The sequence below is a fragment of the Nanorana parkeri genome, unplaced genomic scaffold (assembly GCF_000935625.1).
Source record: "Nanorana parkeri isolate BGI_ZX_2015 unplaced genomic scaffold, ASM93562v1 scaffold235, whole genome shotgun sequence".
NCBI lineage: Eukaryota > Metazoa > Chordata > Amphibia > Anura > Dicroglossidae > Nanorana > Nanorana parkeri.
This window is the reverse complement of record NW_017306503.1, coordinates 1026045-1047531: the sequence shown is the minus strand read 5'-3', so window position 1 is coordinate 1047531 and position 21487 is coordinate 1026045. Positions and strand designations below refer to the sequence as shown.

Here is a 21487-nt window from a genome sequence, read left to right as displayed (position 1 = left end):
TATATATATATATATAAAGCATGCTAAAAATGCATTAAATAACATTTTCTGATTATGCTGACAAAAGCACTGATCTGATGCTGAAAAAAGCACTGATTATTTTTAGGGAGCACATTGATGTCACAGGACATGGAACTGTGCTCTTAACTTTTTCTCCATTCAGATCGGTATATAACAGGTTACACAGCAGGGAAATCCTTCCCGCTGTGTAACCTGTCACGCAGCCTCATTGGTGAGGAGCAAGTGAGGGAAAGGGAGGTTCCTCCCTGTCTCCTCCCTTCCTCCATTACACTAGCTTGGGGAGTGATTGGGGTGGGGCTTTGGGACCGACGGGGCGGAGCTTCAACCGGCAGGAGGTGGGGCTTCGGTCGGTACCTCTTGCTCACCACGAGCAAGAGGTACCGCACGTCACTGCTATAAAGGTCACATGAACTCCATGTATGTTTAGCCAAAGTGGTTTTCCATTAAATCCTGCAGGAAATATCTCTGGATACCTTAATGCAAAATTGCATAGGGGTGGAAAATGATAAATGATCATGTCTAATCTGTGTACAGGGCCACCTTTCCGATAGTACACAAGAACTATAAAAGAGCAAGATGTCCTGCCATTCTGCTTTGCGACTCATGAGTATGATCTCTTTAGAAAAGAATAGGGAAGAATACATTAAACCTTTATCTTGTCTTTGGTAGCTATACAGGATCTAATGCAAGATTTGTCTCCTGAATATATTTCTACCACACTTTACATGTCAACATTTCTAGATGTTGTGGTATTGTGTGGCAATCCCACTGTAGAATTGGATGTGATGATCACCTGGGACTCTCAGCCAGATGGGCTGAGACGTGTCAGGAAGCAAGGGATTGTCTGGATTCTGCTTGGGATCCTGGAACTGGGAGGTTTCAAGGTGATTCTGAAGGAAAGATGAGATCCCTAGTCCTGGGTCCAGGCTTTAGCAGTGGCCAGCACTCGATAATTGCACAGGTGTGCACAGCCATTAAGGAAAGGATGCTGGCTAAAGGTGGCCATACACTTTACAACCATCGCAAGACCTTAGTCTTGCGATGGTTGTAAAGTAATTAAAAAAACGTATGATCTGCCCATCTTGGACAGGTAGATCGTACTCTCGATCATTGCAAGCCCGCTCCCCTGAGGGGCGGGATTCCGATGACCCCAATGCTGAACGGGCAGTGTGCACGTGCGCACACCGGCCCGTTCGGCATTTGTCTCCCGAGCACCGTTCAAACCAGCTGAAAATCGTACGATTTTCAGCTGGTTTTCTAGCGTGCTTCCTAGACAAAAGACGTACAGTAGAAACGGTCGCACGTCTTCATTCACACTGCTCGATTCTCGTACAATCGCGGGATTTCCCGCGATTCTCGTACGAGAATCGAGCAGTGTATGGGCACCTTAAGGGAATTAGCTCCTGCTGAGAAAGAGGAACAGACTGTGTTCAGGTGTCAGGAGAACGCCCCTAGAAGTCAGAAAGGAGTCAGGTGGTGAGTGTGCTGGAGGCACACTAAGACAGCCAGGGAGGCTGGGAGAGAACTGGTGAGGCTAGGAGAGCCGTGAGCCTGAGGGGCCACCAGTACAAGTGTGGGACAGCACTTCAAAGAGGACCAGTGGGTCAGAAGTGCCATTGTTTAAAGTGGAAGCCAGGAGGCTATCCTTGTGTTGCTGCAAAGCCTTTCATGAATGTTACGCTCAACAACACCTGCGTGGGTATCCAAGATGGATATATGAACTTTGTGTTGAATAAAAGTGGGCTACCAGTCCCTAAACCGAAGATATTGCGAGTAGACTGCATTCTTAAGCGCTCACCATATGTGCAAATATCCCCGAACATCACAATGTGTACATTATTGCACAGTGAAATGGATGCCAAGTTAAGTCAACTTTCTACTTGTACCCATCAACAATCATCTGCTTATACAAGCAACATCTTTAAAAAATTCCAGAACAGCGATACATATGTTCTCATAGGAGCAGGATTCACTTTAAATCCCATCTTTAGGTGCATTAAAAGAGCAATGTCGGACTATGTGATGTGCAAAGGAAATCCAGCACTTTATCAGGGTTTCTCCTGTATGTAAAAATATGACATGCCAATCATGAATAATCAATACTGGTCTTCATTGGATAGTCTCTATCTGACAGCACACAGGACCATAAAAACTGATTCTAAGGATCTTAATATCAAGAAACACAAGTTTGACTGAAGTGGTCATTTATTCTGTTACTTGTGCCTGTGCAACATATCGAAGCAGGTTTAGAACTTCTGTATCTTCCACAGTAGCACTTGGTGAACACACAAATCATACTCCACAGTAAAACTTATAAACCTTAACCTAAAAAAACTCTGGAGTTTACCCAATGATGTGATGAGTTCCCAAACAAACAGGTTTCCTTTTTTTCCGGGAAGCTCACTTTAAACCCTAAATCTCCATTATCAAACTATTTTGACACACTCAAGAGACATTTTCTGGAGGATTTCCCCATACCTTCATACGTGATATTGTTGTGTTAATGTCATCAGGATCGCCAACAGTGACAATATTTGACTTAAGCATCTGGTCTATGAGCAACAACCAGTCTGACAGTTCAGTGATAGTCTTATCGAGGTCAGTGGTATGTGGCAATTCCACAGCTTGCTTAACCACTCCTGGGAACTCAGAAGCAGAAGACACCAGCACCATTTTCTGAACGGCAGGGTAAGCTACAAAACAACAAGAGAATACATAGAGTAATAAGTATAGTGAAGTGTATTTTACAAGTGAAATACTGTGTGCAAATTGATTAGATAGAACAGAAACTGTTCAGTTAACGGTTTACAAATGACTCAGCTAGATACCGTGTTTCCCCGAAAATAAGACACTAGGTCTTATTTTCGGGGTAGGTCTTATGTATAACAATCCAAAGTTAACGCAAATCCAAATTTAAATCATCCAAAAAGTTAAGAGTAGGGTGATCAGGGCAATCAGGGGTGCCATATCTTTCCAAGAGCAATTTGGTAACCAATCGCTGGCCAGAATGAGCGAAATGCACTTTCACTATCGATTCTTCACAGGCGGAGTGCATTTGATATCACTCCGCCAGTGACAGGAGCAAGCACTATAGAGGAGGCATCGGCTTATGCGGCTCTGCTCCCTCCGCTGCCGCCTTGCTTCCTCTAGCGCTGGCTTCATTGGCACTACTGGTTCTCTCCTGCCTTTCCCGCGACTCTTCAAGTCCCCCCTTATGCCACCACCGGTCCTGGGAATGGTCACAACCAGGTCTTATTTTCGGGGTAGGTCTTATATTTTAGCAATTCCCAAAAATAGTACTAGGTCTTATTTTCGGTGTAGGTCTTATTTTCGGGGGGAAACAGGGTAGCTCGACCTGTATTAGAACTAATGCCTGTTTTAATAAAGAGTAAGCTACACAGGTAGAAGTACAGGAGTATAGAAGGGTTACCTATATTTTGCACTACTTTTATTCACATCTCTCCAGCACCTCTGCTTTGTGTGTGTATGTGTGTATATATATATATATTACAAAGATCTAAGTAGAAACTTGCTCTCTCTATATAAATGCACATATGTAGGGATGACTAAACATGCACAAGTAAGCATATGGAGGCATTAACACATGGCTTATTGAACTGTAAGCAGTCTATCGCAAGACTATTTCATATAGTAGTCTGTCTCAGTGAGTTTTAAAAGTGCATAATGCAGAAGTGATCTGGAGTGATGGGAATATGCACAAAGGAAAGACTTCATCCTCACACAGGCCATGCTCCATTTAGTAAATCTGGCCCAGGATCTGTTCACCTCACCGCAATTCTGTATCTTTATCATGTTGTAAAGGTGTAGAAACTGAAATTGGCTCATAATAGTATTAAAGTCTGTATTCCAGCACTATGTTATAATTCTCTAATATGTAAGGCAAATAAATAATATTTAACAATTATCAATAGCTCTTCCACTCAAAAGCACCGGGACACATTTTGCTTCCTACAGTTTTCCTAGTGTTATTTTTCATTAAGCATGCTTTTATTTTAATAAAGGTAGCTACATCTAAGTACTTTCTGTTAGAATTTTCTCTTACTATACTCTGTGCTGCAAATAGAGAATGTTATAAATAGCCAGAAATTAACATCCCATCCCTCTGTGAGGATGCCCAGCCTAGCAACCAATCACTAGGCCTGAGCACTTTCACATGAATGGGTAGCAAAAAGCTGCAAGGGGGCACCAGTAAGTAAATGAGGTTCTGGGGATGCCCACAGCACAGACACTTTGCCTTGCATGGACAATTAGCATGTTAAAGTAGAATTATGGTGAAAGTAAAATACACTCATCCCCATAATTAGAACCAACGTGTGTCACTGCAGCTGTTACACGTCGGCTCTATAGATCAAGAACTGAGTGATCACATACCGCTGATACCTCAGTTCCCGATCATCTCCCTGCAGAGAGCGGTGACTGTCATTCACCGCTCCCTGCAGGGATTCCCCTCTCTATTCCTCCAGCACTGGCTGGAGAGATGGACAGGGGAGGGGGCAGGCACAGCTGGTTCTGCCTCTAGAGAGGCAGAGCCTGCTGTCAAGCAAGTGGTGGGTTGGATTCCGACAATATTGTCGAAATCTTTCCTGCCCACAGCTCCATTTTACGACGTCAGCATATAGCAGGCTGATGCTGAGTTTTGGGTCACAGGAGAACATAGTAAATGTCCTCCTGTGACTATGGCCAAAAAAGGTTGGGCCATAGTTCTTTTTTAAATTTGGTAGCCCCTTTTGCAAAGAATAAGACTTTCTCCAGGAATAAAGAACTCATGCATATTGGTTAGAGAGAACAGTATAAATAATAGAGAGTGCTTACTGGGTAATACTGGCTCAGGGGTATAGGTGGGATAATATAAATCTTTTTCCAGGCCCTTTATATTTTCAGGCACTTCTCTGGACACCTGGAACAATACAAAAAGAAATACAAATATAAACAAATATTTTCTAAATTGGTGTAAATTCCCATAATGAATTGAATATACTATGCCTCGCATTCTTTGAACATTCAATTAATTTTAAAGAGTTTTCCAGGATGAAGATGGAAAAAAAACAGGATTTTTGTACTTACCACAACTTGGAGTTTATTAAGGGACACAGTATTTAGTTATTAGAGGGTTATTCACAAAGCCAGCCGAAGGGTCAGCTGTAGCTTCGGCTATTATGCCTGAAGCTTTGGAAGATTTAAGGGCCCAGGGTTTACGATTGAACTCTCTTGGCTTGGCTCAGTTTTTGGAAATTAAAGTCTGGGAGTAATAAAATGAACTCTGCTTAAATTCAGAGGGAAAAGGAATATTTCCAGATTGTGGCTTATGCTTTTTTGCTGGGGCAAACAAGTACTTTTACCCTCAATTACATTATTTATTATGGTCTCCAAAGCGGCACCAAAAACATGTTCACCATCTAAAGGCACGAATGGTACCCAAGGTAAAAACCTTGGTTACTAACAAGCCAGCTGCTGAGAGCAGGAGAGGTTCAAATGGCCAGAGGTGATCATGTTACTATAGGCAGAAGCACGGATTAACCATGGTGGAACTATATGCCTCCTACAATTAGGAGCAATGGCAGGAAGCACTTATGTCAAGCTGAAAAAGTGGGAACAGAGCACAGGGAGCAAATGTGTGACCCTCCAGTTAGAAACACAGCACTTAATTCTTCAGCGTTTTAACCCATTCCGTGGAAACGAATGGAAAAAAAGGGTAATAATAGAGCTCAGTAACAACAATATACTGTATTTAGTAGCCCTTGATGCTCTTCGGAGACTGGATCACAGTCTGAAGGAGGAATTATCTTTGAATAACTGAATCCTGTGTCCTTTAATGAACGAGAATGAAAAAATATTAACTAATATTAAATATTAACTATGGGCTTCATGTATAAACATTATCTATAAAAAGTAACAAAAAATATTTGCTATCAGAACTATATTAAATTTGTAAAAGTGTAGCACACCGTGCATTAATTGGATTTCAGCTTACTGTCAGATTCATTCAGATTGGTTGCTGTGCACAAAGGTGTATCATTCCCCCCAAAAAAGAAATATACATAATGTAAAGTGTTATAAATAAGGTGTACCAAACCTTTGGTATAACAATATGCAACTCCTCTATGAAAACATCACAGTTTAGGGCCTATTCATACCAGCCTTGCCCAAAGCAGTCTCAAAGCATAGACAAGGCAATTTGTTTTGAGTCCTATGAGTTCAGTTCACTCCACTGTGCTGGAGTAGTGTGTGCTGAAAAGACATTAACGACCTGTACTTTTTTCAGCGCAGCACAGTGCAATACATTACACCGCATCGCAACGCAGAGCATAAACATCAATGAAACGTAATTTTATGACATTTCAATATGCTGGAAAAAAAGTAAACAGTAAGATGCACCATTAGAATGTACCGACACCCCTGTGGAACATGGGCACTGGTGTGAATGAGTCCTAAGACTGACAGGTTATGCGATTTACTGACCTAGTGATTAGGGTGTCACAAAATTACCAAATGCAGAGTGAGTGTGTTTCTACCGTACCTCAACATGCATGTGCATTTATTCTGATTTGCAAGTATTACGGTAACTGAAGTGCAAATATTTATTAGAAACTTGGCTAGACAATTGACAATAAAAAAAAAAGAAAAACTTTCATTGAAGAAGCACATTTATTTATATTAATAAACAGTGTGTTTCCTTATACACTGTATACTGTGTTTCTTTTATACACTTAAAACTTGAACACTGTGCTAGAGATTGGTGGCATTCAGAATATTTACTTAAAGAACACCAAAAGGTCAAATCAACTTTTAATACCACTGAGAAAAGACAGAAAACATAATATTTGTTGGAGAATCTGTAAAATTAAACACCTGCCAGGTCTGTAAAAGTATTAAAAAAATGGCACACAAGCAAATATTTGCTATGTTAAAGGTAAGTTGGCAAGTGTTTAATCCAAGGCCTAAGCAAGGAGAAAAAAGTCAAAATGTTTTTGTTTTTTTTTACAATATGTTAATAACAAAATTACACTCAATATAATCTTATTATAAGTGTCCTGTCCTGCTCTCATGTATGTGGGTAGGCTTACTAAAAAAAAATACCTCCCTGCATACAATGCATCTCTATTGAAATTTGTGTGACTTAGGGTTTGAGTACATGTGTATTTGTTCAAGTCAGAGCTGATTTTCTCCTCATACCATTCAAGGGAATGGTCAGAAGAAGCTTAGAAGTATATCCAATCATAATAAAGCTGGCCATATACTGTACAAAGTTCGGCCGGTTCTTGTTGCAAAAAGGAGTATACAGTATTATTTTTAAAGCAGAAAACGGTTTAAAGCTGAACTTGGACAGGAAAAAAAGCTATTGCTAACAAATTTCAGGTAATTAACATTGATGTATGCAATCATTAGTCAGTGCCTTCTACCTACACTTTATATCTTCCAGTGCAACAAAAATAGTAATCTATTTCTATAGACAAGTAAATATAACAGAATAGCAGCTCACTCAGCCATTACAATTGTTGCATGGTATGAATATCAAGCAAGTAAATGAGAGTCTCACCTAGACAGGAAAGCCTGTGTGGCCTGCCTGCTGAATTGACTGCTCTACTCTATTCATAGGAAACATCTGAAAACTATACAACACTACAAAAGCTGCTAAAGCTACATAAAAAAGATGTACGTGGACTCAAAAAACCTTTTTGTTTTTAACATTAGAGAAGTATGATACTGTATGTGTCAATGTATATAATAAATCACATCCTAGTGACTGGTTTCAGCAGATGTCAGTGCTCCTTTTTGTTCCTAGTTTAACATTTATGGAAAATAATATATGTTCACAAAAAAAGTAGAATTATCACTGATAGAAATCTGCTTCCATACCTGAGTCCAGCTGATGTTTAAGGTTCGTAGCCTAGCAGAAAGTTTCTCTCTGTCCTGGGTACTAAGGCACTTCAAAGCTAACATATCTGGTGCTGCGCGGTTCAGCCACTCCACTTTCTCACTCTGCATTCCCAGATCTTTATTCAATGCCTGAAGAGGGCAGAAGAGAGCTTTATCTCATGTATTTCACCAATCACATACATCTGAATTCAAAGTCAAGAACATTTTTCAAAGCATTACATAGACTATGTATTTCACGTTTACTGTATAAACTGCATTTAACGATTTGGAAATCATAGTATTGGAAAAGTCCTTTTTTAAAAGCAGGCATGGGACCCCGCAGCAAGATCATTACAGTACTGTTATTATTGATGTCTGTGCTATTTTATAGTAATAACTTACAATAAATAATAAAGAATATTATCATGTAACCAGGTTGTACTGGGCTTTATTTGCTGCTGGGCCACTCAGAAATTGGATTGCCTGCTAAGGCTGCATTTACACTCGACTCCTTCAAATTGCTTTCTGTGATACAATAATGTCACTTGTATATCTGGAAGTATTAAGTAAAACATTGCATAACCATATGGTATGGATAAAGAGAGCAGTTTAAATATTACATGTATATACTGTATATCCCTATCACTAAAAAACTGAACTGATGGCACATATTAGTATTAGCCTGTATAGCTGCCTGCATTCTGCATGCCAGGTTACTAGATTTATAATACACTACAAATGTTCATGTGATAGTGACAGAACTTGAGCTCTAAACAAGAGATGCCCAGAGATGACAGGGATCAGGAGCAAAATAAAGATCTAGCAACTTTCTCACACTGTCACTATATTTGCAGATGGTTCTCATGGTCCAATGCTTTTTTTTTCTGATGTCTGTCTCCCATTGAGGAGATAATTTGTCTCAAGACACAATCAGTAGTGAGAGCAGGGCACTTCAAAGAAAGGGATACCCTGTGTGAGAAGTGATACAGTTGTCACCTAAAAAAGTGTCCACATTGTAAGATTTTCGCTCTATTACCATTCACTTTCTGTTTTGGTGACAATGATCACCAAAACAAATAGAGAGAGTGAATCTGATAAGAGATTATAACCTTTCCCTGCTTTATCCAAAATTAATAAAAAAAATTTGACTTTTAAGTACATTTTAAGTAATTATCAAACTGTATTAGAAAGAGGTAATTACCGCATTTGCCAGCGTATAAGACAAATTTTTATACTTAAAAACATCCCCCGAAAATCGGGGGTCGTTTTATACGCGGGGTATACAATGTGAACCTTTAGTTCGTTTGGGCCAAGCTGGCCCAAAACGAACGTCCCTAATCTGTCAGCCCAAGTTTGCTGTAATAACTATAATCTTCATCTCCTGAGATCTCAGGGTTAGAAGGAAACAAATAACCAGTGACAAGGTTTTATTCTAGAATAAGCGAGAAAGCATTCACAGCTGAATTGCCTAAAACTGGGTCAGTGCATTGGTCCCAGCTGGCATGTTTTTAAGAGCCAGTTGAACTTTGGTGTTAACCCAATATTAAACACTTTAAACAGTGACAATGATAAAAAATTGGTAAGATCTCCTTTCTGAGAATATGTCAAGAAAAATTCCACTAAGTTGCCTTTGGAAAGAATAACATGCCTGGTGGATAACAAATTAAACATTTCTAAAGCTTCCTGCTTAAAAACTTAATTTTTTACTGAATCAATAAAATTATAATAAACATATAGAGGGGAATTTATCAAAACTGAAGCAGACAAAATCCGGAGCAGTTGCCCGTGGCAACCAAACAGCTTCTCTCTTCAGTTTGTTCAGTTAAGATTTGAAAAATGAAACAAAGAAGCTGACTGGTTGCTGTGCACAGTTGCTCCACATTTTGTCTGCTCCAGTTTTAAATCCCCCTCATAATGTCTACATTGTCATTATCAAAGCACTGTGTATAGGGGAAAGAAGAAGGCAGTGAGTACTTTTATTCAGGGACATTTATATAGAAGTATAGTGGCAACCAGATTGATTTAGTCAACAGAACAGCCATTTGCACAGAAGGAATGCCAGACTGAAAATAAGACATTCTGTAAGTAAGTTGTGCCTTCTAGGTCATTTTGAATGCGGCACTTGCATATTTGACTTGAGCGTACCTTTAACCTTTCTGGTTTTATGTTGTATGTTTATGTTAAAGGAAGCAAGGTTTAGTATTTTACTTATTTCAAAATAATATGTGCTTATAGCATTACATTTTGCAGCCTGCTAGGCACTCCCCCACAACACAGCACCAGTGGCATTACCTATGACACAATTAGAATAGCTATTGGAGGCATGTGGCCGGGATGTGGGCTTATTTAATAAAGCATGGTAGAAGCAAAGTGCAGTAATCCACATCAACCAATCAGAATGACTTTTAAGTCAGACTAGTACACGAAGTATACTGATTGCCGGCCATAGCGCACTGTTGAATAAATCCAACACCATCTGTTAGCCTTCAGGTCACTGGCAGAAAACCTCAACAGCAACTAAGAAGCATCTTATGTATTACCTTTAGTGCACTCAGCTTTTCTTTATTATCCAGTGCAGGATTCACTCTAATCATACTTGTGGTCTGCTCTAGCCAAATGGTAAACTCATCCATTTTTCTCCTGTATTCACTAAGTGCAGAATTCTCCTCTTTTAACCTTGTAATAAAAAAATAAAAAAATGTTAGGAAATCAAACAACATGCATGTTATGGTTTTGATTCATGAAAGATTAGGTTAGGGCTTTTCCCCATAGTTCTCCTTAGGGCAACGGAAGACACAAACTAGCGTCCTTCTGTCATCCTAAGCTACAGCTGGCTGAGACGTCGCAGCTGAAGCGGATCCAGAAAACTATGTCTGGATCCGCCCAGCTGCGTGAGGGACAGCTGGATCTGCCTATCTAGAGGCAGAGGCAGAGCCAGCTGTACCCGCCCCCTCCCCCGTCCGTTCCGCCAGTCAGCGCTTGAGGATCGGAGCAGGGAGGGGGGAATCCAGCCCCTCCCCTGTCACGGCAGAGAGCCGTGACAGGATCGAGAAGTGAGCAAACGCCGGTTCGCTCATTTCCCGATCTCCTGAGCCGACCTGTGACATTGTCTCATTGTCACAGGTCGGCTAGAACTATGAGGTGAGTGAAAATCACTCACCTCATAGTTCTCCTTTAAGTAACGAAGACATAGGATTCTTAACAATAACAAACAATTAAAATAGAATTTGTCTCTTCACAAATCTATTCTTGGAGTACATCACAGTACACAGAGTTAATTCTTCTTTGGATGGGACTATGCAGGGGTTTCTTTAGGTGATTGGACACTGCCAAAGCCCTGTATAACCCCTACCATTCCCAGCCTGTTTAAGTTATGTAGCAAGCAGTACAAAAGCGGATTACAGAAACCAGAGTGGAAGGTCCTCTTTCCTGCAATGTGCTCTAAGAAACACATTTTACAGGTAAAATTACATGACACAGGAAGTTAACTCTTCTACAGATTGGATGCACTCAAGGTGCTTCTTGCAGGAGAGCTCTGCAGACTAGTATTTCAGCCACAGAATCCATTGCTTGTGGACAAATACTGCAAATTTGTCTGAGAGTATCTGCCCGGCCATCTACACAATGCTAAAAGAGGTCTAAATGTTTAAGAGCAGTGGGGTCTGTAAAGATAAACCCAGGGTCCATAGCCATAGCTGTTAACCATACAGATATGGTATGACACACTGGACAAAAAGGGCAAATGCTGCCTTAAAGAGGGCCTCTGACCTCTTGTCAATTTGATTCTTGAAAACAGGAATATCTAATTTAAACAAGAGATGGCTGGATCTACAAGAGGAACAGCCCATTTTTTAAGGGAACCGCGTTTGACAAGATATCGCAGAGCAAACCGGGGTTATCCCAGTCACCACATACCACTGAATGTAAAAGGTTTGGCAGGTTTGAGATTTTTAGGAAACCCAGACTGGTGATCTTTGGTAAGGTCAATGCAGGCAGCAATCACTATAAATAATCCTGCATCGTGTCTACAAGGACAGAGATAGTGTTCTTCAGCTTGGAAGAGATTTTAGGAGGTCCTCTTTGTGGGCTAAATCCACAGAACTGAAAGCAGCCCCTTCTTCCCTATCATCTTCTTCCTCAGCACGTGAACAAGCAGACAGAGGAAAGTTAAAGGAATTAACTCTGCCATAAAAGGGATGAATTCCATCTGTAGGGTGCCCTGGGGGAAACTGAGGAAGAACATGAGGTGAGGAGTAAAGAGGAAAAGCAATATACCAAAGTGCTAGCAAATACAGCATCCTCAGAAGGGACAAAACCATCCTCAGAACTGCTGTTAGGCTGTGAAGAACCAGAGCCTGACTCCCATTTCTTCCCTTAACTATAATATGTCATTGCTTGAGGGGGAAAGACACTAATACTCACAATAAGTAAGAGACTGATGCCTGGTAAGCCAGCCCCAGAGGGAGCAGCAGTAACCCAGCACTGAGGTGGCAGAGAATCTGTACTCCTTTTCCATGCAGAGTCGCAGTTGCAGTGGCAGGTGCAGCCTGTGTGGCTAGTACAGTGTGCGCAAGAAAGGAAAATAGCAGGTACATGCACAGTAGGAATACTCAGAGGGAGGCTGTGCAGGCGTCATGTGACATACCGCATTCAAATTTTGAGGGAAACCGTGAACCCCTCTGCTGTTGGAAACCCCAAATTTGACATCCAAAGGGGAAAGGGGCGAACTGGGTACCAGGTTAGGGACAAGCCTTTACTTACTACCTCCAGAGTGGCAGCTGACTTGGCAGTGCAGGTCATTTAAATGGGAAAAGCCCTATTCAGTCTCTGCCCTCCTGGTGGGCATACCCTTCAAAGGGGGTCTTCAGAGACAGGGCTTCAACACTATGGACAACAGTCCATTTTGGCCTGGTATGGGTATGGTCTACCATTGCTGTGCCAGAGAGAAAACCGATCCGGATAGCATTGGTTAGGTGCCACAGTGGCTGTGAGCAACATTTAGGGAAAATTGCTAGAAGAGTCTTCAGCAGAAAAGTGCAAAAGAGATGCACTTCTATCAGAGCAGAGAGAAGGCATCCATCACCTAAAAACACCAGCAAAAAACTGAGACAGATTGGGAGTGGGAGGGGTTATACAAATCAAATAAATCAAATATATTATTTTGCCAGTGTCTCATCACCTGAGGGTAGCTGCATAACACCTTCCGTAGAGAAATTAACTACATGTGGCCTGTGATGTACAAACAATTCTGTATAGCACCTATGTTTAGGTATATACATACAAAGGATTTACCCATGTGACAAAAATATTTAATAATCAATGGTTTGCATTAGTTGTATATAAAGTTTGGTATAAGAGAAGCACAAAAAATATTTGAAGCTGACAAAGATTAAATTGATCAAATCTTAACATCTGGACAAAACAGTGAAGCCCACAGATCATACTCATATCAAACATTACATACCTTTGCTGTCTCTCCATGACCCCTGACTTTATGGCACCCCAGCGTTTATTCAGGCTCGCCAGTTTCTCCTGTAAGAACACTCCATCGGCAGACGACAAATGCTGTATGATCCCTTCCCCACTCTGGTTAAGAATGGTAAAGCTGAGCTGGTGACTGCTGACTCCTTCCTCGAGCTCCTGTGACAGTGATGCAGAATACAAATAAATTCTAACTTCATAGGCCTACCGGTCTCTGCCATGCATATGCTTTTCAACACAATGGCAAATACATGCACAGATGTAAAATAATCTTCTTTAGTAAAGCTCTGTTTGCATTGCTGCACAGAAAAGTGTTTTGATCTGTTGAAACTGGTTAAGAAAAAATGACACCCATGAAATTAAGTTTAGTTTGAACTAAAACAGAGAAATTCTCTTATCTATGTGTTGCAAGAATTGAACATTTCAGCTATTACTAGCTTTGCTGAAATACAGCAACAAGGAATTATGATATGCTTTCATAGTTTATAGTGGAAATAATATTTTACTCAGTTATTCTGTAGAGACAATCGCATTTCTACATTTTCATGAACTGCACAATTTGATCTAGATTACTGTGGACATCCACCAACACTAACTAGGTAATGCAGAGTTTCTCATTTATATTTGCAATAGAAATTTATTGCTGCAACATAAAATGACATAAACCACATGGGCAACACTATATGGGCACCTGCAGGCACTGCTGGTAAGAAAATATTGAATGCTATTATTTCTCCAGAGATTAGCTGGGCTGGAGATGTTTCCATGATGCACCCTCCTTCTCATCCCATAGCATAAACATGAATATTTAAATTTGAAGCTCTGCAGAAATAGCATTGAATAGAGATGCACCCATACCGGTTTTGTGGTATCGAGTACGAGTACTGATTTGTTTTGGTACTCGGCGATACCGAATACCAATAACAGAGGTCCCATTAAGGTAGCCGGGCGGCGTGTAACGACTCGCCGCCTGGCTTCCTGACAACGGAAGTTCCGGTATCGGGATAAGCATCGAGAGCATTTGGCCGAGTATGAGTACTCGCCCAAATACTCTGTATCAGTGCCAATACGGAAAGTCACATTAAGGATCCGGGGCGGTGTGTAATGACTCTGGAAGCCGTGACAAGGAAGCATGGAGCCGGCTTTCTGGCCAATAAGGAACCCGGGAGGCGGGTAATGACTTGCAGCCTTGCTTCCTGATTGACCAGCTTCTCGACCAATCAGGAAGCCGGGCGGCGAGTCATTACACGCTGCCCGGCATCCTGATTAGCCGGGAAGCCGGCTCCATGCTCTCTCATCACCAAGTGATGAGCGAGCATGAAGCCGGCCTCCTGGCCAATCAGAAAGCCGGGAGGCGAGTCATTAACCACCCCCGGCCTCCTGATTGGCCGAGAAACCAGCTCCTCCCTGGTGACGAGGAAACATGGAGACAGCTTCCTGGCCAATCAGGAAGCCGGGCAGTGTGTAATGACTTGCTGCCCGGCTTGCTGACACTGGAAGTTCCGGTAGCGAGAAAGACATCGGGAGCATTTGGGCGAGTACGAGTATCTGTGCATCCCTACCATCAAGCTATGAGCAAGCTACACAATATAGACAAAGTTTACATAGTTAGGTTGAAAAGTTGCACAGAAGACTGTGGCAGATCCTCATAGATTTAGGGTGCTGTCTCAACAGCTGTTCTCAATGGGACATCTGCTTCCACACAGGCTATGTTGTTGGTATGAGAAGAGGAAAGCACTATCCTTACATTTAGCAGAGATCAAATGACAAAGTGCCTGGGCTACCATTTAAACAGAAGAGAACCTGGAGGCTCCACATTCTCCTAAATGTTGACCTTATGCCTCAGAGCTTAGGACTTGGTCATGCTGAAGGGGAGAATCAGAACCTAGTTTAAACAGCCCCGATGCTGGCGACGTACACTGTACGTCGTCAGTCACGAAGGGGTTAATGTTCATCTCTTGCAAAGATCAGGTGGCCACATGCATAAGGCTTTAGACATGGGCAGCACTAGAGAAAACCTAGAAGAACCTTTTTTTTCCATATAAGATAATTATTCAACTTTACAGTCTAATGTTTATTTATTCAACTCTCAAAACTGAAAACATTACTTAAGAAGGCTTTGTTTCTACTTAGCAGTAATGTTTAAAAGGCTCACTTCACGCTAACACGCCATTATAAAGTATACTTTACAAATATTACAGTTATTTTCAGGATACATGCAATAGACTGTTGAAAATAAATATCCTTATCCTGGTGTTAAAGCTTTGTGAGATGAGCCTAATGAAAGTTATTTATTAATCTTGTTATTTGTAAGTCTATAAGACTGCTCAGACATCCAGAAGTTTTGGAATTTCACAACTAAAAAGCTTAATGGATGAGCTACTTAGGGTGGAGGACTGTAGTGTTACTAAAGCTCAGAGTAAAGCTAGGCATAAATGGCTCCAATTTCAGACATTTCTTGCTGAAAAAGCCATTCGGTGGCCCATCGAGTGAGCCGGGTGGAAAATTTGACTGCATCAACAAGAGAAATCTGTGTAAGGCTAGCCTATGGTTTAATAGGAAAACATCGAGCATAAGATAAAGTATGCTTCTGCTGGATTACACAAGACTTAGTAAACTTTTATTTTTATACCCGCTGATGAAATTGTGCTTTCTCTAAATCCAGAGCTCCTCCTGGCATTTGGGCCTGGGCTAACAAAGCCTCAGCTTTAGTTGTCCACTGTGTGAGATCGGTGAGGTCACAGTGGAACTGCCGCCACTCTTCCAGCGCTCTGTCAAAACGACTAGAAGAAAGAAAAACACAAATAGATAATACTGAACTTGTTTACTAAGGTTAACAAACAGTAGAACAGTCAAAAACTTTATTTTTCAACATATTTTTTTAAAGCTATGCATTTTCTTACAGCTCACTAAAGCAAACCTATGTTTTGCTTTAATCCCACAAGCCCCCAGCTTATTCATATCTTCCTTTCATTCCCTTGCCCCTCCATTAGTGCCAGAATAATATATCTAATACTTCCAAGTATGAATAGGCATGTGACAGGGCTGTCAAAAGGGAAGTCCATTACTCTGTGTAAGATATGATTTTTATAGCTTACACAGGACTTTCCTTCACTCCAAGCAACTAAACAGAGCAGTAGGGTAGTGAAAACAAAGTATTTAACAAAGTAAACATTAAGGGCTAGTTCACACCAAGCGTGTTCCAGGAGCAGAGCAGAGCACTTACAGAACGGATCAAAACTGCGTCCAATGTATTCCAATGGTATTTTGGGCTCTAGCTCAGTTCCAGAGCATGTAAAAAAAAAAAAAACTGCAGCAAGCCCTATATTTCCTACTCTGGAACGCATGGAACTGTCAGTCTCCGCTCCGCACAGGGATTCCCCCCTCCGCTCTCCAATCCTCCAGCGCTCTAGATAGGCAGAGCCAGCTGTCACTCACGCAGCTGGGTGGATCTCGACAGTATTGTAGGGATTCGTCCCGGCTGTGGCGCTCTCAGTATATAGCGGGCAATAGCCCGCAATATACTGGTCTTTGGGTGACAGGAGGAGGTTAGTATATGTCCTGCTGTGACCCTAAAGAGAACTATGGGGAAAAACACTTATCCCATAGTTCTCTTTTAATTTTAACTTTCTTTTCTAAATTTTGCAAAAGTATATGGCAAAATAGGATTGTTGTACTCATTAAATCCTTTTTTTTTTTTTAGTCCATTGTGGGACACAGGAAGTCATATACTGCCAGGTTATACTGCCACCTACAGGAAGATTGGACACTGGCAAACATATAAATTGTAGGCCAGGCACAGTGGAAATGTACTGCCAGGATGTTCAAAAGCAGTCAAAATAAGGGATGTACAACTGCAAACAACCACTAACAGGCCCAAAGTCAAGAACTAGAGACTGCATGCTGCTCAGCTGCTGTCTAATGGACGAACATCTGAAGCTGGTAGCAGATCGGGCAACTCCCCCACCTGTTAAGAAAAGGACTAGAATAGGTGATATAAGCACAGAAACCAAGCCTGATGCCAGAAGACCAAAACAAATCACACTAATGAGAAGACAAACCATGGTGGGTACCCCTAAACATAGAACATTACATGGAATTGGTCTACCTTATCCAACCAGGGAATGAAGAAAAAAAAAATATTCCCCAATGGCAAAGGACTCACAGCCTAAGTGTGGTCAATAGCAAGGGTACATGAGAGCGTCCTGTACAAGGAGTAGACAGGAGATAAGCATCTCGCTGAATAACACAGAAGAATACTGACCTGATAGATTTAAGAACCAAGCTTAGCTCCCAAATTTAGCTTTTGAAGAAGGTGTCCCTGGGGTAACCCTAAGGGAGAACGTGTCTGGAATAACCTGTCTATTCTGAAGCCTTGCAGATTAAAAAACTAGAGATGCTACTCCCTACCCAGATCCAAAGAAGCATCAGGATCCATGCAACAGAGAGAAGTCCTATTAGGCCAAACAAAAAACAATCACCTTGATAAAACCAAAGCAGGGAAACACCCCATGGCCCTTTCTTCGGGACGCAGAAGCGATCTGGCGACAGGTAAGTCGCCAGGATCGCTTCTGTTGTAAAGCCGACAGTCGGCTCTACAAGTTTAAACAGAGTCCCGGCGGCAAAAGTCGCCGGGAGTCTGTTTAAACAGCCCCGATGCTGGCGACGTACACTGTACGTCGTCAGTCACGAAGGGGTTAATGTTCATCTCTTGCAAAGATCAGGTGGCCACATGCATAAGGCTTTAGACATGGGCAGCACTAGAGAAAACCTAGAAGAACCTTTTTTTTCCATATAAGATAATTATTCAACTTTACAGTCTAATGTTTATTTATTCAACTCTCAAAACTGAAAACATTACTTAAGAAGGCTTTGTTTCTACTTAGCAGTAATGTTTAAAAGGCTCACTTCACGCTAACACGCCATTATAAAGTATACTTTACAAATATTACAGTTATTTTCAGGATACATGCAATAGACTGTTGAAAATAAATATCCTTATCCTGGTGTTAAAGCTTTGTGAGATGAGCCTAATGAAAGTTATTTATTAATCTTGTTATTTGTAAGTCTATAAGACTGCTCAGACATCCAGAAGTTTTGGAATTTCACAACTAAAAAGCTTAATGGATGAGCTACTTAGGGTGGAGGACTGTAGTGTTACTAAAGCTCAGAGTAAAGCTAGGCATAAATGGCTCCAATTTCAGACATTTCTTGCTGAAAAAGCCATTCGGTGGCCCATCGAGTGAGCCGGGTGGAAAATTTGACTGCATCAACAAGAGAAATCTGTGTAAGGCTAGCCTATGGTTTAATAGGAAAACATCGAGCATAAGATAAAGTATGCTTCTGCTGGATTACACAAGACTTAGTAAACTTTTATTTTTATACCCGCTGATGAAATTGTGCTTTCTCTAAATCCAGAGCTCCTCCTGGCATTTGGGCCTGGGCTAACAAAGCCTCAGCTTTAGTTGTCCACTGTGTGAGATCGGTGAGGTCACAGTGGAACTGCCGCCACTCTTCCAGCGCTCTGTCAAAACGACTAGAAGAAAGAAAAACACAAATAGATAATACTGAACTTGTTTACTAAGGTTAACAAACAGTAGAACAGTCAAAAACTTTATTTTTCAACATATTTTTTTAAAGCTATGCATTTTCTTACAGCTCACTAAAGCAAACCTATGTTTTGCTTTAATCCCACAAGCCCCCAGCTTATTCATATCTTCCTTTCATTCCCTTGCCCCTCCATTAGTGCCAGAATAATATATCTAATACTTCCAAGTATGAATAGGCATGTGACAGGGCTGTCAAAAGGGAAGTCCATTACTCTGTGTAAGATATGATTTTTATAGCTTACACAGGACTTTCCTTCACTCCAAGCAACTAAACAGAGCAGTAGGGTAGTGAAAACAAAGTATTTAACAAAGTAAACATTAAGGGCTAGTTCACACCAAGCGTGTTCCAGGAGCAGAGCAGAGCACTTACAGAACGGATCAAAACTGCGTCCAATGTATTCCAATGGTATTTTGGGCTCTAGCTCAGTTCCAGAGCATGTAAAAAAAAAAAAAACTGCAGCAAGCCCTATATTTCCTACTCTGGAACGCATGGAACTGTCAGTCTCCGCTCCGCACAGGGATTCCCCCCTCCGCTCTCCAATCCTCCAGCGCTCTAGATAGGCAGAGCCAGCTGTCACTCACGCAGCTGGGTGGATCTCGACAGTATTGTAGGGATTCGTCCCGGCTGTGGCGCTCTCAGTATATAGCGGGCAATAGCCCGCAATATACTGGTCTTTGGGTGACAGGAGGAGGTTAGTATATGTCCTGCTGTGACCCTAAAGAGAACTATGGGGAAAAACACTTATCCCATAGTTCTCTTTTAATTTTAACTTTCTTTTCTAAATTTTGCAAAAGTATATGGCAAAATAGGATTGTTGTACTCATTAAATCCTTTTTTTTTTTTTAGTCCATTGTGGGACACAGGAAGTCATATACTGCCAGGTTATACTGCCACCTACAGGAAGATTGGACACTGGCAAACATATAAATTGTAGGCCAGGCACAGTGGAAATGTACTGCCAGGATGTTCAAAAGCAGTCAAAATAAGGGATGTACAACTGCAAACAACCACTAACAGGCCCAAAGTCAAGAACTAGAGACTGCATGCTGCTCAGCTGCTGTCTAATGGACGAACATCTGAAGCTGGTAGCAGATCGGGCAACTCCCCCACCTGTTAAGAAAAGGACTAGAATAGGTGATATAAGCACAGAAACCAAGCCTGATGCCAGAAGACCAAAACAAATCACACTAATGAGAAGACAAACCATGGTGGGTACCCCTAAACATAGAACATTACATGGAATTGGTCTACCTTATCCAACCAGGGAATGAAGAAAAAAAAAATATTCCCCAATGGCAAAGGACTCACAGCCTAAGTGTGGTCAATAGCAAGGGTACATGAGAGCGTCCTGTACAAGGAGTAGACAGGAGATAAGCATCTCGCTGAATAACACAGAAGAATACTGACCTGATAGATTTAAGAACCAAGCTTAGCTCCCAAATTTAGCTTTTGAAGAAGGTGTCCCTGGGGTAACCCTAAGGGAGAACGTGTCTGGAATAACCTGTCTATTCTGAAGCCTTGCAGATTAAAAAACTAGAGATGCTACTCCCTACCCAGATCCAAAGAAGCATCAGGATCCATGCAACAGAGAGAAGTCCTATTAGGCCAAACAAAAAACAATCACCTTGATAAAACCAAAGCAGGGAAACACCCCAGAAGGGCCTTCTTCACAAGCGTTAAAAATAGTCAAGAAAGAGAAGCCTAACCCGTATGAAGGGTCTCACAGAGTCATTAAGACACTCCTTGTTACTAGCAGAGGATACCTGCATGCACCAGCATGCAGATAGCCCAGGGTATTATGGGGAACTTCTACAATGTCTTACACCTACAGTGCAGGTCCTAGATTGCACCTAGGTGTGTGGATCGCTCTATCATGTCCAGAAGCCACCAGCTGGAAGGAAATAGCCTCCAACAATATATTTAAGGTGCTGGGGTTATTTAGCTCACTGAAAACATACAGATGCAGGAAAGATTGCAAATACGTTCATTGACAGTGGCAAGGCAGCTTGCAAACCAAACAAGCCTCCTTTGTTGGGTAACCAGAAATGACCCAGTGTAAAGAAATAGAGTGCCAAACCAAAAGGTGATAGTGTCCAAAGGTGCCTAAATTAATTGTTCACAATTCAATCAAACAAAAAACAGCCAATGTGGTTCAGTGGCAACAATGTTCCCCGTTCATCTGGGCTACAAGACAAACATATAGCATAGTGAATAAAAGCTAAAAAAAATTATAAGTAGACAGAAAAAAAATATAAAAACAGTGTTGGCTGTTTATGGTTATATTAAATTGTAAACAATTAAAGGCACTTTTGGACTCTTTAACCTTTTGGTTTTCTGCCCTTTTTTTCTGAAGATTTAGTGGGAAAGTAATCAGCAAGTACTGGTACCAACTGACTATGCAGGTCAGAGGGTCCCGCTAGGCAGGGACAGGGGTGCTGGATCTTACAGATACCAAGCCCAAGTGATGACCTCACACCTCACAAGAGAAACAATTGAT

At 41.4% G+C, this 21487-nt stretch overlaps 1 protein-coding gene across 1 annotated transcript in view; it reads right to left on the bottom strand.

Annotated features, from left to right (window-relative positions):
- LOC108786943 (utrophin-like) overlaps window positions 1-21487 on the bottom strand; it is a 583766-nt gene that overhangs the window by 330212 nt on the left and 232067 nt on the right. The window contains exons 44-49 of the mRNA XM_018556366.1: window positions 18766-18916; window positions 13364-13539; window positions 10440-10575; window positions 7900-8049; window positions 4855-4939; window positions 2500-2714 (exon numbers count right to left, since the gene is read on the bottom strand). Of these exons, the coding sequence (XP_018411868.1) occupies window positions 2500-2714; window positions 4855-4939; window positions 7900-8049; window positions 10440-10575; window positions 13364-13539; window positions 18766-18916 (913 nt within the window). The remainder of the gene's footprint in view (window positions 1-2499; window positions 2715-4854; window positions 4940-7899; window positions 8050-10439; window positions 10576-13363; window positions 13540-18765; window positions 18917-21487) is intronic.